General features: G+C 32.2%; 2 protein-coding genes across 3 annotated transcripts in view; one reads left to right on the top strand and one right to left on the bottom strand.

The window, feature by feature from the left end:
- The window catches only part of LOC143077017 (uncharacterized), a 61,633-nt gene that overhangs the window by 15,736 nt on the left and 31,776 nt on the right, over positions 1-14,121 (top strand). The window contains exon 4 of the mRNA XM_076252906.1: positions 1,917-2,018. Coding sequence (XP_076109021.1) covers positions 1,917-2,018 — 102 coding nt within the window. The remainder of the gene's footprint in view (positions 1-1,916; positions 2,019-14,121) is intronic.
- LOC143075311 (uncharacterized) overlaps positions 12,117-14,121 on the bottom strand; it is a 22,155-nt gene continuing 20,150 nt past the window's right edge. For both annotated transcript variants that reach the window (XM_076250684.1, XM_076250685.1), the window contains exon 5: positions 12,117-13,664. In XM_076250684.1, coding sequence (XP_076106799.1) covers positions 13,080-13,664 — 585 coding nt within the window. In that variant the 3' untranslated portion in view covers positions 12,117-13,079. The remainder of the gene's footprint in view (positions 13,665-14,121) is intronic.

The following is a 14,121-nucleotide window of genomic DNA, read 5'->3' as shown; positions in this document are numbered from 1 at the left end:
GGTGATATAACACATCTATGTGTTCTGATATGAGACGTAGTCAAATCAAGACCACCAAAATGAATAAGAGTGTGCATTTTTAATAATCTCAGAGCGCTGATGTTAGCTTTAAGAAACTAATAAATTTACTTCGTTTTTGTTTGAAGCCTTTTGTGGTCATAATTCGCCTCAGATTTATTAAACGTATATGTCTCTAAGATTTTTTTGTGTAGGATGTATTTTCCCCCTAAATTATTTTGCATAATCTTGTTTTGATTTTGTTTATAAAAATTCCTCTCACTTAATAGCCAGTCACGATATACGTATTATTCTATATTAAGCAACTAGTTTACCATAAAAAAAAACTATTTAAGAGATTAAATCTTAGACTTCTTATATAACTTTTTCAGCCCTTTTCTTTTATTTTGATATCAATTTTGCAAAATATGAATATACAAGTATATTTATCTTTTAGCTATTATAATTGTACGTTTTTGTGAGTGAAATCCTTGGCCATTAGTGAAATAAAAAAATATGTAAAAACTTATGCTATTTCTTTTTTTTCTTCAGATAAATCGTATTTTGTTGCGATTTTGAAAATTTAAAACTAGTTTAATGATAAAAAAACTGAAGGCTCAACAGCCTGTATTGCTTGATACATTTGGATTAACCTTGAATATGTATTATGCTGCCTTGTAATTGTGTGGTTTTGTATATTTTTGTTGGTATCAATTTTCGTGAATTAGGGAAAATGTGCATGTTTGTGGATATTTAATTTCATGGTTTTGGCAAAGTCTGCATTCAAGCGTATAGGGATTTTGACATTCGGGAAAAATTTAATTGCGTGGTTCACCTTTACCCACTTAATACACGAAATTTGGTATCCAACGAATATTAATGAATCCACAGTATGTTACAAAAATTCTTTTGCATTGGCAGCTGATATTTCTACCAAATGCACTACACATCCTTTACTTCAGAGGATGTTCATACGAAACAATCTGGTTCAGCGGTGTTAATGCTTCAAATAACACCATTTGAGACTAAAAATATATAAGAAAAACGTTTTTGAAATCACACTCATATTTTCTAAGAAAAGATATCTATAAAAAATCGAAATAAGAAATAGTCTCTGCTGGCTATGCTATTTCATCAGACCAGGTAACTGTCAAATACCTCTGGATTATCAATATTGAGATAATATAACACACTCACCATTGACATTGTCATATTTTTACAATCATATTGCTGAATCGGGAATAAGATAAATAAATGTCTTTGTATATGGTTTCATAGTCATATTACTCAAAACGCAAGTTAGTTTGACATTCATCCCTTTAACAAAATTATAGTTTTAAATCCCATCTCATTTCAGATACCAATTCCTAAAATCCTTCACTCACAAAACATACTGAAAAGTTTATAAAGGGGAGCATAAAACCTATTAGAGTCAGACGGTTCAATCTTGTAAACTAATGAACACTTCACAACTGTTTTCATTTTCATATAAGTTATATAAAATGTTTAGAGTAATATTATAATACAGCAACTTATTTAATCGTGGATCAAATTTCTAACTTAAACCTAAATGGATTTCTATTTTGTTATAAATAAAACACCGTTTCCATTATTGGAGAGCTTCTTAATTAATTTTGCATATTTGATTGATTTGTAAATTTTTCACATATCTGACAATGACAATAACATTTCCTAATTATACATAAAACGTACTAATAATTTGTTTACGGCTAAGGCATGCCTGTTTGTTCAAAATCTGACAATTCTAGATACGAAACAATATGAACGTGGATACAAATTGTAATTACAAATTTAAATGGTATGACTCTATGAACAAAAGTGTTGAAACATAGGGTTACAAATTTCTGTTCAGGTTTTGTCTCCTGTTAATCAAACATATTTCTTCAATTTTTTTTTAGAGCGATTTGAAAAGGATTATGTGAGGTATTATTGGGGGAATAAATTTGAGATGAAGATTAAAGATATAAGGCAGAGGATAAAGACAGGAAAGGTTATAATAGGTAATTATATTTTTCCAACGTCCATTGTTTGTATCAGTTTTATATTAATATAATGCATTTTAGTTATCAAATCTAAACCTACGTTTAGTTACACTAGAATGAACCACTAATTATTGACTATACGATAAATATTGTGTCATACCATAACGTTACTCGTCCATGAGTAGAACAATTGCCAATGTGGAGAGTTTTATTTGCTTTACGAGATGAATAAATACGCAGTCACGTCCGGTCAGTATAAGAACGATAAAGCAAATGCCGTCTGTTTGAAGAGTGCCACTATTTCTCTATGATAAATTTTGCAAAACTTCTTTAGTGGGTTGGAGATGGCTTGTTTTAAGCCAAAATTTATAATAGTGTTTGCCATAACCTCATTTTCAATGGTAGTAGGTATGTCCTTTCCATCGACCTTCCTATCATTGTTATCGTTCTGAATAGGCATGACATCTTTACTACAAGTCGTGAAGCAAGTATCGATTAATCAATCGTGTACGACAGTCGCATACTCGTGTTCTGACTGAGGCATTTTATTGTTAACTATGCTATATGGGTTTTGCTCACTGTTGAAAGCCATATGGTGAATTATAGTCGTTAACGTCTTTGTCATTTGGTCTCTGATGGAGGGTTGTCCCATCTTCAAGTATACTACAGCTACTTATTTTCATATACAGTTTAGTTTAACTGTCGATTGAGTTCAAACAAGAAAGTATATTAGGAGCTAATAATGTATTCCTAAACCACTCAAACAAATGATTCATAAAAAATACAAAATGAAAGAAATATCAAATATAAATGATAGCACAGGCCGTTGAATGCAAGAAAACGTTGCACATGTTGGTAAATGCTGATTTGCACTTCTTGTACTTGCATTTTGTTTTCTTTGTGATTTTGAACCGTCGAAAAAGGTTGAAGTCGAAATATCGCTTTATGTATGTATAACTGCTCCGCTTCCATTATTTGTATCTCTTTATGTACACTTGTTTGAAGATCTCGTAAAAGCCAATTTGTCGAACCATGCTCCCGAGCAAGATGTTTTCTAATTTCTCCGGGCAGTTTGTTGATTATAATTGGGACTAATAAATTACCATACGAGTCCTGTGTCTGTACAAAAAAAGTAAAAACACAAAAATACTGATCTCCGAGGAAAATTCAAAAAGGAAATTCCAAAATCAAAAGGCAAAATCAAAAGTCCAAACACATCGAACGAATGGATAACAACTGTCATATTCTTGACTTGGTACAGGCATTTTCTAATGTAGAAAATGGTGGATTGAACCTGGTTTTATACAAGCGATTCAGGACCTCTAACTAAGCTCTCCATTTTGTCATAAAAAATTCTCAAGCTTATGAGGTCATTTCGGGGTGGCGTAATATCAAGCAGTTCTTGTAGGTGTGCTTGCGTAATTTTATGCGTCGGTCCACATCTCTCTATCAGAACATTTACGGCTTTGGCATAATTAGCGTTAGAGAAAATCCGGCAATTGTCTGAGAGGCTTCGTTTTCTAAATGGTCCTGCAAATGATTTAACTTTTGAACATCTGTCAATGTTTGGTTTTAATGAACTGCTGATCGTAAGAATCCCAAAAGCTTGGCCATTCTAATATATTGCCATTAAATGTAGGTAATGTTAATTTGGCATACGGCGGTTGTTAGAAATAGCGAACGGGTCAGCATAGCTTGACGTAGGAATTAATATGGCAATGTGAATCCTCTATTTCCGATGCATTCACATATTGTTCATTCAGTGTGTCGAGTACCTTCTTTTTCTGTTATAAGGTTTCGTATGTGGCTAACAGCTCCTCTCTGTCGAATTCAGAACTTTCTTTTGCTTCGTCAAATTTTCGTAAAAGTCCCTACGATTGCCCGTTCTTATTGATTTGAACTTGGGTACCTCAATTAGTCACGGCACCATAAATGTGGGGACGATTTCTTATTATGTAACTCTAATAAGATAAACAACAGCTTTACAGTTTGAAGTTTTCTTGTTACCAACTTAAGCTAAGCTGACGTTGCAGATGTGACGTCGACCTTGGATACAAAGCAAAATTGATACGTTGCTGGGCCCGCGGGGTTTAACCTGTTAGCAGAATCCTAACATTTCCCCCAACCTGGGACAGGAGTGTAAAAATCGATTTAAAAAGGCTTTACTCATCAGATGGATACAAATAGAAATACATCTAACAAAAACACAGAGTGGGCGTGGCCGGGTACTTGTGTTTATTCCAACATTAGAAAGACACTGCGTACAGATCTTATAGTACTCGCAGTTACTGACAGCTAGTTCAAAGCCACTAAAAAATCATAAAACAATCATGCATGTAAGATTAAATTATCAATCAGTACACATCCAATATCAAATGGATTTTGTATAAAGACGTCATAAACAGCCAGAGAAAAACATGACATTGTGCAATGCCAAGATACAGGTATCGACTGAATGTAGATTCTTGAATGTGAATATGTATATAACAATAATTTGTAGTTTGCTTTAAAAAAACTGATAAGAAAATTAAATAATTTCACAAAAAAAAACCCAATGTTCAGTAATCTAATTTCAGTGCTTTTAGAATTAGTTTATTTAAGGGATCGATAACTTTACCAGGATCGTATCTAAATTTCCGGGCACGGTAAACAACATTTTCGTTTGGAATAAGATTTCTACAGGTACAACCAAACTTCAAAACCAAATCTTTATATCTATGGAAATATGTAGTTAAAGTTTTAGTGTCGGGATTGTGTCTCGATTATTTGGAATATAATCGCATTCCACTAATGAAGGTATATCGAATTGTACGTCACCATGTACGGATTTCATTACGAGATCTCTCTCCCTTTTCCCCGACGTAGCTACTCTTCCAGAGCAATACAATACGAGGTCTTTTATTGTCAATTATGAAGCTCAATGATTTGAGCAGAACAATTAAAATTTCATATCAGTGATTACATATTAATTACTTTGATTATTATAACAATTTAACAAAATCGAATCTTTCCGTACAGTGTATAAACTGCATCTATATTATGGGAGAGCTCTTTATAGAACAGTATTATGGCAAGCCGTTCTCGTCAAAACTATGTTTAAACCATTTTTCGAAAAATTTACACACTGAGAATTACAACAAAGCACACTGAGATTTAAAAACTTCAAAACGCACACTGAGAATTGAAAATTACACACTGAGAATTGAAAATTACACACTGAGAATTAAAAATTACACACCGAGATTTCATAAAGACGCACTGAGATTACAAAAATGAAAAACGCACACTGAGAATTGAAAATTACACACTGAGAATTGAAAACTACACACTGAGAATTGAAAATTACACACTGAGATTTCAAAAAGACACACTGAGAATAAATAAACTGAAAACACACACTGAGAATTTGAAATTACACACTGAGAATTTAAAATTACACACTGAGAATCTGAAATTACACACTGAGATTTGTGCGCACTTTTTTTTTGCGCACATATCTAATTAGCATACTTAATCTGAATCTATTACAAGCTTAAAACAACAAGGGGACATAACTCGTTAGTCCTTCGATTTGGTTCCAAATTATTAATAAAAAAACCTTTAGAAATACAAGAACAAGAAAAATACCCAATAACTCTTATTCCAAAATATAACCAAATGGTGAAAAAATTTATTAAAATTATAAGAAAACATTGGAACAATCTGCAAAAGAATGCAGTGAATTTTTTTACTCAAGTGTCTATTATAGCATATAAATGTAACAAACATATAAAAGATTAACTAGCGAAATCAGGGAAACAGTTGGAAGACTTTTGAAAAGAGACACATGCTTAATTACTGGTAGTAATGATCTGAATTATAGGCAACAAACTTATGAATATGAGCGATGTTAAGTCTTGAAATTTATTACGAATGTTGGTTGAAGGAATCGCATTTCATTATAATGACAAGAGTTCTTGAGATCAAGATATTAATCTGTTGAATTATTCATCTCATGAATATTCATTAGTAATTTGCATATTAATCTCAGTGTGTATTTTTGAAATCTCAGTGTGTAATTAACAATTCTCATTGTGTGTTTTTCAATTTATTTCATCTCAGTGTGTCTTTTTAAAATCTCAGTGTGTAATTTTGAATTCTCAGTGTGTGTATTTTGTTTTTTTTAAATCTCAGTGTGTAATTTCGATTTCTCAGTGTGTTATTTTAGGTTTTTAAATCTCAGTGTGTATTTTTTTCGAAAAAAAGGTTTATACATAGTTTTGACGAGAACGGCTTGCCAAACAGTATCGTCAGATGACATTTACCATATTAATTGTTATATATTTTGGAGGATTTCATAGTTGTTGTTAACCTTGTTTAAGTTATTTATATAATCAGATAATTTATTTTCTAAACCAGGACACTGAAGAAGGAAATGAATTTCATCTTCAAATTCAGTGTTGTACAATTCTCAATTGTAGAATTCCTGCATATCTGCTCTTTCTATTTCTAATTTATGTGCACTGACTCCAAACTTAGCGAGCAGTCGCCTTTTATCCTCATTTATAATTAAGATGTATTTGTCCATACAAATATTTCATTTAAAAAATCTGCAAGTTCTTAACTTTTTCTATGCTGTTTGTTAATTGTATTATTGAAAAGTTATGATTTCCAAATACAAGAATACTTCTGTTTTAATTTCCTGTAAATAAGTGATTTTATATTCATCTTTTATATTTAAACAATTTTTAAATCTACATTAAGATATTTTATTATATTACATTACAACTATACCAACTCATTGTGGTAAAGCTCTTTAGTGAACTAGAGACATTCAGATCCTCAGAGAGAAGGATATTATCAGATTCTAGCAGATATTTATAATATCTAAACATTTTAAACAAGTAAAACTGTGAGCTACTGCTCGCTGATGATACCCGCCGAAATATTTCGGTAAACAGGAAGTTGAGTGATGAATCTGAAAAGCCACCACACAGTATAGCTGACTAATATAAACCCTGAAACAAAATTTCAGAAATCCTTGTATTGTAGTTCCTGAGAAAAATGTGACGAAAGTTTTCAACTTGGCTATCATGTGTAAAATGATACAAGTGTTCGGTAAACAGGAAGTTGTTGAGTGATGAATCTGAAAACGCATCACACGGTATAACTTACTTATATTAACCCTGACATAGTTCCTGAGAAAAATGTGACGAGAATATTCATGGGACTGACGGACTGACGGATGGATAGACTGACGGATGGAAGGACTTACGGATGGATGGACAGACAAGTAAAACAGTGATCCCCAAATTCTTTTCTCATCACTTTACGTCCGTCGTCCGTCGTCGTCCGGCGTCGTCTGTTAACAAAAATCTTCTCCTCTGAAACCACTGGGTCAAATTTAACCAAACTTGGCCACACTCATCAGTGGGGTATCTTGTTTATAAATGTGTCCGGTGACATGGCCAACCAACCAAGGTGGCCTCCATGGCTAAAAATAGAACATAGGGGTAAAATGTAGATTTTGGCTTATATCTCTGAAACCAAAGCATTTAGAGCAAATCTGACATGGTGTCAAATTGTTTTTTAGGTCAAGATCTATCTGCCCTGAAATTTTTAGATGAATCGGACAACTGGTTGTTTGGTTGCTGCCCCTAAATTGGTAATTCTAAGAAATTTTTGCTGTTTTTTGTTATTATCTTGAATATTATTATAGATAGAGATAAACTGTAAACAGCAATAATGTTCAGCAAAGTAAGATCTACACATAAGTTAAATGACCAAAATGGTCAGTTGACCCCTTTAGGAGTTATTGCCCTTTTTAGTCATTTGTTACCTGTTTTTCGTAATTTTTTGTAATCTTGTACAAAAATCTTTTCATCTGAAACTACTGGGCCAAATTTAACCAAACTTGGACACAATCATCATTGGAGTATCCTGTTTAAAAAATGTGTGGATGACCCGGCCAACCAACCAAGATTGCCGCCATGACTAAAAATAGAACATCGGGGTAAAATGTAGATTTTGGCTTATAACTCTGAAACCAAAGCATTTAGAGCAAATCTGACATGGGTATTATTGTTAATCAAGTAAATATCTATCTGCCCTGAAATTTTCAGACGAATCAGACAACTGTTTGTTGGATTGCTTCCCCGGAATTGGTAATTTTTAAGTAAATTTTACCGTTTTTGGTTATTATCTTGAATATTTTTATAGATAGAGATAAACTGAAAACAGCAATAATGCTCAGCAAAGTAAGATCTACAAATAGGTCAACATGAGGAGTTATTGCCCTTTATAGTTTATTTATCACTGAAGCTACCCATATTTCACTCCGATATAGCATCACATGTTTCACATAATGTAAAAATTAAAATCACAAAATAATGAACTCCGTGGAAAGTTCAAAACGGAAAGTCCGTAATCAAAAGGTAACAACAACAGATCAAACACATCAAACACATGGATAAAAACTGTCAAATAGCTATCTAAAACTCTCACTTGTATGACAGTCAAATAAAATTCCATTATATTGGCAACAATGTGTGAACAAAATAAAGACACGTACGGTGACCTATAGTTATTAATTTCTGTGGTATTTTGTCTCTTGAAGAGAGTTGTCTCATTGGCAATCATACCACATCTTCTTTTTTTTTATATAATAGTAAACATGTCAAAAATAGGGGTACAGCAGTCAATATTGTGTTTTGATCTTAATCACTATAAAAACAAACAAATATGTAAACAAATATTTGAACAATAACACAATGACAGGATGTATAAACACAGAGCCACATCATATGTATCAAAGAAACACAAAAAGGCACATAGACAAAGCATATTAGCAAAAATGAAATCTTACAATACAAACAATATTAGAACAATAACACAACTATGGGATGTTTAGTACAGAGTCACGTCATATGTAAAAAAAGAAACAAAAAACAGCATATAGACAAAGCATATTAACTTAGCAAAATTGAAAGATGAATACAAAATTTAGCATTAAACAATAACAGAATGACAAGAAATATAGTACAGAGCCATGTCAAATAGATACTACCAAAACACACTGAACAGTAAAAGTAATATTCATAAATACAAATAAAAGAATACTATAACACGTTATTAAGATGATAAACAAAATCAGTACCCAGAATCTATACACTCTAGAACATCGTGTGTTATTTAAGAAGTTGATACGGAATGTTTATGAACTTTATGGAGATCTAGATACCTTTCGATAAATTTTCTTTTAGAAAAAGGACGAGAGGTTCTTTTACATACCCATGGTTCACAAACTTTCTGCTCAGACACTAGAGACATTTTACAAAGTCTGGGTAGTTGCTGCATGCTCTTGAATACGGAATAAGTTGGAAAATGTATATATCCCATATGCAAGTGAAATTGGTATATTGCTACTAAGGTGGAGGAAACTTCAAAATTAAAATCGTCTCGTTTGTCATAGATTCTGGTACTGAAATGAAATTGTATGTCAAATTGGAGGTATAAGTCTAAAAACAGGGCGGAGGATGCCGTGTCTGTTCTTTTAATTTCTAGTTCTGGGGGATATATCAATGACCTGGCTTTTTTATCTTTATCTTAAGTATGTTTATTTAAGGTTTTTATAAGTTGAAATTCTTTTTATACTTAAAATAAAGCTTTTGAACACCTTTAATTTTATATTTATCTTCTCTAGCCTCCGTAAAGCTTCCACTTGCATTTTCATAAATGTCTACATATGTGTAATTTTTAGCCCGTTCAACAGTATTTTATTAAAAGTAGATAACTTTTCATACAAGTCTTCCTTATGTATTAAAAATTCTTTTGATTTAATTTTCTTTATATTTATTGGGAGCCTCCATTTATCACCGTAGTTATATAGCTTATCAATACACTTCTGTAAACAATTAGCTGTTTCTGACATCGATAATAGGTGATTTGCATACAGTAAGCAATTTAGCTGTAAGGAGTTTCAAAACCAACATGTTGGTAGAGAGAAGTTGTTTATGTTTATCTCGAATGTCAAAAAGTCTTTGGAATTCAGGCGTTGCGCGAGACCGGTTGCTGTGGTCGTCAATGATGGCATACAACCTGATTTGTTTTGTCCATTCTGTCCTTGTGAAAAACATCTACAGCTTATTTATTGGCATACTATTTCTCATTCTTATGATCATTCTAGGTCTCTTTGCAGGTTGAAATCGCAGTGGGTAACTTCATTTCAGCTGAATTTGTTTGCTCCCCTCTATAGGTTGTGCCGGAGAACTAAATTGAGAATTTACTTGGCGCAATGGAGTTTTGTTTTTGTTGAAAGCCTTATTTTTTTATTTTTTTAGAAACAACTTGTCATGTTGGCAAAACAAAAAGAAAAATAAGTGTACGATAAAAACGCAAAGTAAGGACAATTTACAACATGCTTCATATTTGTATTTCATTCATTGTTGTTTGACATAGATCAGGCCGTTAAATTTTATCATTTAAATTTGTTTAACATTTGTCTTTTATGGGTCTTTTATAGCTGAATGTGTTGTATGTTTTTGTTCATTGTTGAAGACCGTACCGTGACCTATACACTACAAACTCCTCAGAGTCTGAATTGACCAGTTTTTGTGCTCGACCAGTAAAATCGAGCACACATTTTACTCGACCTGGCTCGACCTGGTCTCGACAGTACTTAACTGTACTGATTTGTACTCGACTTCAGTCTCGACTTTACTTGAAAAATCTGAATTGGTCTCGACCTTTTCTCAACCAGTCTCGACTTGTCTCGACAGTGCTCGACCAGTCTCGACCAATGCTCGACCTGTCTCGACCAATGCTCGACCAGTCTCGACCAATGCTCGACCAGTCTCGACTAATGCTTAATCAGTCTCGACCTTTAAATTGAGTCTCGACTGGTATCGACCAAGTCTCGACTGGTATCGACCAAGTCTTGACTGGTCTTAACCTATTCTCGACTTGTCTCGACCAAATTTTCTAACCAAAAAAATTATTAGAAGAAATCTACTTTGTGTAGTAACAGATTTGAATAAGAGTTACTTCCCCTGGCTAGCATTGCAACAATAATTTAACAAAATAAATCTACATGTAATTACATTCATGTCTTGGAATATTGAAATGTAACTGATTAAGACTTAATTTCATAATTATTTGAATGATAATTTGAATTTGTTACCTAAATGAACTTTGACAAAAGATAAATGGGTGTATCCAAACACCACCAAAGATATCTTAAAAAATACTGCAATAGAAAGTGATGCAAAATAGTTGTGGGTATAAAAACTAATCATCATACAACAGGTTTAAAAAAAAATACCATATCTTAATTTTTGGATGAAAACACTATGTTAGGTTTTGAGTAATTTGATATATCCAGATAAAAAAAGATTTTGTTTGATAACACGTGTCAGTAATCGACCGTTATAAAATTCCTGACCCATGAAATCATGCAGTGATTAAATTATATATTTTTATTCCTTCTGTTGATTATAATTGTAAAAGAGGGACGAAAGATACCAGAGAAATAGTCAAACACATAGATTAAAAATAAACTGACAACACCATAGCTAAAAATAAAATGACAAACAGACAAAGAATGATACAGAAAACATAACATGAAAACTAAAGACTAAGTGCTAGCCTGCATAATCAGTGGTTGTTGTTTGTGTTTGTGTAACATAAGTAAGGCCATTAGTTTTCTCGTTTGAATTGTTTTACATTGCCTTATAGGGGCCTGTTATAACTAATTATGCGGTATGGGCTCTGCTCATTGTTGAAGGCCGTACAGTGACCTATAGTTGTTAATGTCTGTGTCATTTTGGCCTTTTATGGATAGTTGTCTCATTGACAATCATACCACATCTTCTTTTTTATAAGCAACATTAACCCCACCAAAAACTGGGGGTGATCTCAGGTGAACTGTTAAAGCAGATCCTGCTCCACATGTGTGTGTTAGATTTTTTTTCTTTTTGAAATGACATATAAACTGCCAAATATTGCAGATGCTGATATCATTTTAAATGAATGTTCAAGACGAACTTAGTGATAATAAGATGACGAGTTATTGATGTAATTCAACAAAGACGTCTTTTTTTCAATTTAATTTCTAGATGTGTAAAATAAGAGATGTATATATATAGATCAAATAATTTATTTCCAGCACAAACTCAATATTATAAATAGTGATATAATATATATAACACAAAACTTAAAACTATATATATAATAAAACAGATAATAAAACAGATATACACACATTTACTCTTTAAACTAAACAAAATTTGTGTTAAAAGTTAAAACAGTTAAAATACAGCACAAAGCAAATCCAGGATATGAATAGTTTCCACAAATTCTTCAAATTCTATTAATTTCAAAATGGAATTTTATTAAATAAATTAATTCACTTCAACTTCTGCTAAGTCATGCATTTAAATAGAAATACACACTATTCTTTTATTAATAATCAATATCAATAAGGCATAACAAAGATATTTGTTATTATTATTAAATAGCTCTCAGAAAAACAAATGGTCTTATTTCATACATAGAGATTCATGCAATTTCCCCTTAAAAAATAAAGTGTTGAGAAGGTGTTTTTATTATCTTTTGTTATTTACATATACCGGTAGTTTATATGATCAGGAAAAAATAATATCAAAAAGTACCCCACACAAGAGACAGATATATCTTATTCAATTATAAAAATGAAGTATTTAAATTAAGAAAATTTGAAACAGCAAAAGTACCCAGCACAAGGTACAGGCATACATTTTGATTGCCACAAAAAGTTATTCATTTCATTTAGAAATATCTGAATAAATTTTAAACTGTTAATGTATACATCAAGAGGCTTATATCAATTTAAAGTTGTTCCCATCAAAATTATTCATTAATTTAGGAAAATTTAAAACTACAGATATCCTACACTGTCATGACTGTGAAAGCAAGTGCACACTTTATACAGTCCATGAAAAATGTATTTATTTTATTTAGGAAGTTTTAAAAACACAAAGGTATCCTGCATATTAGGCACAGACACATCCTAAAATTCTTATGTGTGGTGATCCTTATGTACGATAGATGTTATCACTAATTTAATCATACATTCAAAAACCAACGATTGTCCTCTTCCACAGCAGAAACAAGTGGATCGCTTATGTCACTCAACAGGCAAAGATTTGTCATTAAAGTCTTGTTTTCTGAAAACCAAAATAGTCCACATTGTTCTGCTAATGGAAAACGATCCAGCAGTACCCAGGTGTACACATTGTTCCTAAATGAATGTCGGTACAATTTTTTTATTTTGCCAAAAACCTTTGAAGGATCTCTTGTATGAATTATAAAATCACATGATCTTGCTGAAATTTGATGGGACTCTGTGGCAAAGAAAATGTCCTTTCTTTTGGTTTTGTCGTATCTTGTTGTTGTTTGTATTGATTCTACAACTGGATCAATGTCGCACATTTCAATGTCAGAATTGCTGAATATTTTGCAATACTTTTCCTTGATTATTTTGATGTGATCAGTTGGAAGCATTGTCTTACTTGAATGTTTGTTGGTTTTTAGCAAGTCTTCTTCTGAATTGCATATCTTCTTGACAATTCGTCGAAGTGATGTCTGCCTATCAGTTGTTTCTTGTTTAACTGTACCGCTTAATAAATTAAACACACTCCAATCATAAATCTGAAAGAAAAAGAAAATTAATAATAAAATGCAGGACATCTTTAAATAAACTATTATCAATGAGATATGTCTCGCCTTTTTTTAATTTTGATTACCATTATGCAAATGTCGAAACTAAAATAGCAATACTTTTACATAAGTTATGCAAATATTCAAAGTCGACGAACTATGACTGAGGTACATGGCTAAAGAATCTCCATGTTAATGAGATGTGCCAATGCGAATACAACTGAACCATGAAGAGGTGGGAAAAAGGGGGGGGGGGAGGGGCAAATATAATCTCCATTGAAATGATTGCTTACTAATTATCATTGACTTCACATAAGTAGTTCCTCTATACTGATCTAATCAGAAACTTATTAATTTAAACTTAGCAAGAGTTTACAAGTTGTTAGACAATGACTGAGGGGGCATAGACAAATATTCTCCCTGGAAATTAGATGTACAAATGCTTATG

The sequence above is a fragment of the Mytilus galloprovincialis genome, chromosome 5, assembly GCF_965363235.1.
Source record: "Mytilus galloprovincialis chromosome 5, xbMytGall1.hap1.1, whole genome shotgun sequence".
Lineage (NCBI taxonomy): Eukaryota > Metazoa > Mollusca > Bivalvia > Mytilida > Mytilidae > Mytilus > Mytilus galloprovincialis.
This window is presented reverse-complemented; position numbering and strand designations above follow the sequence as displayed.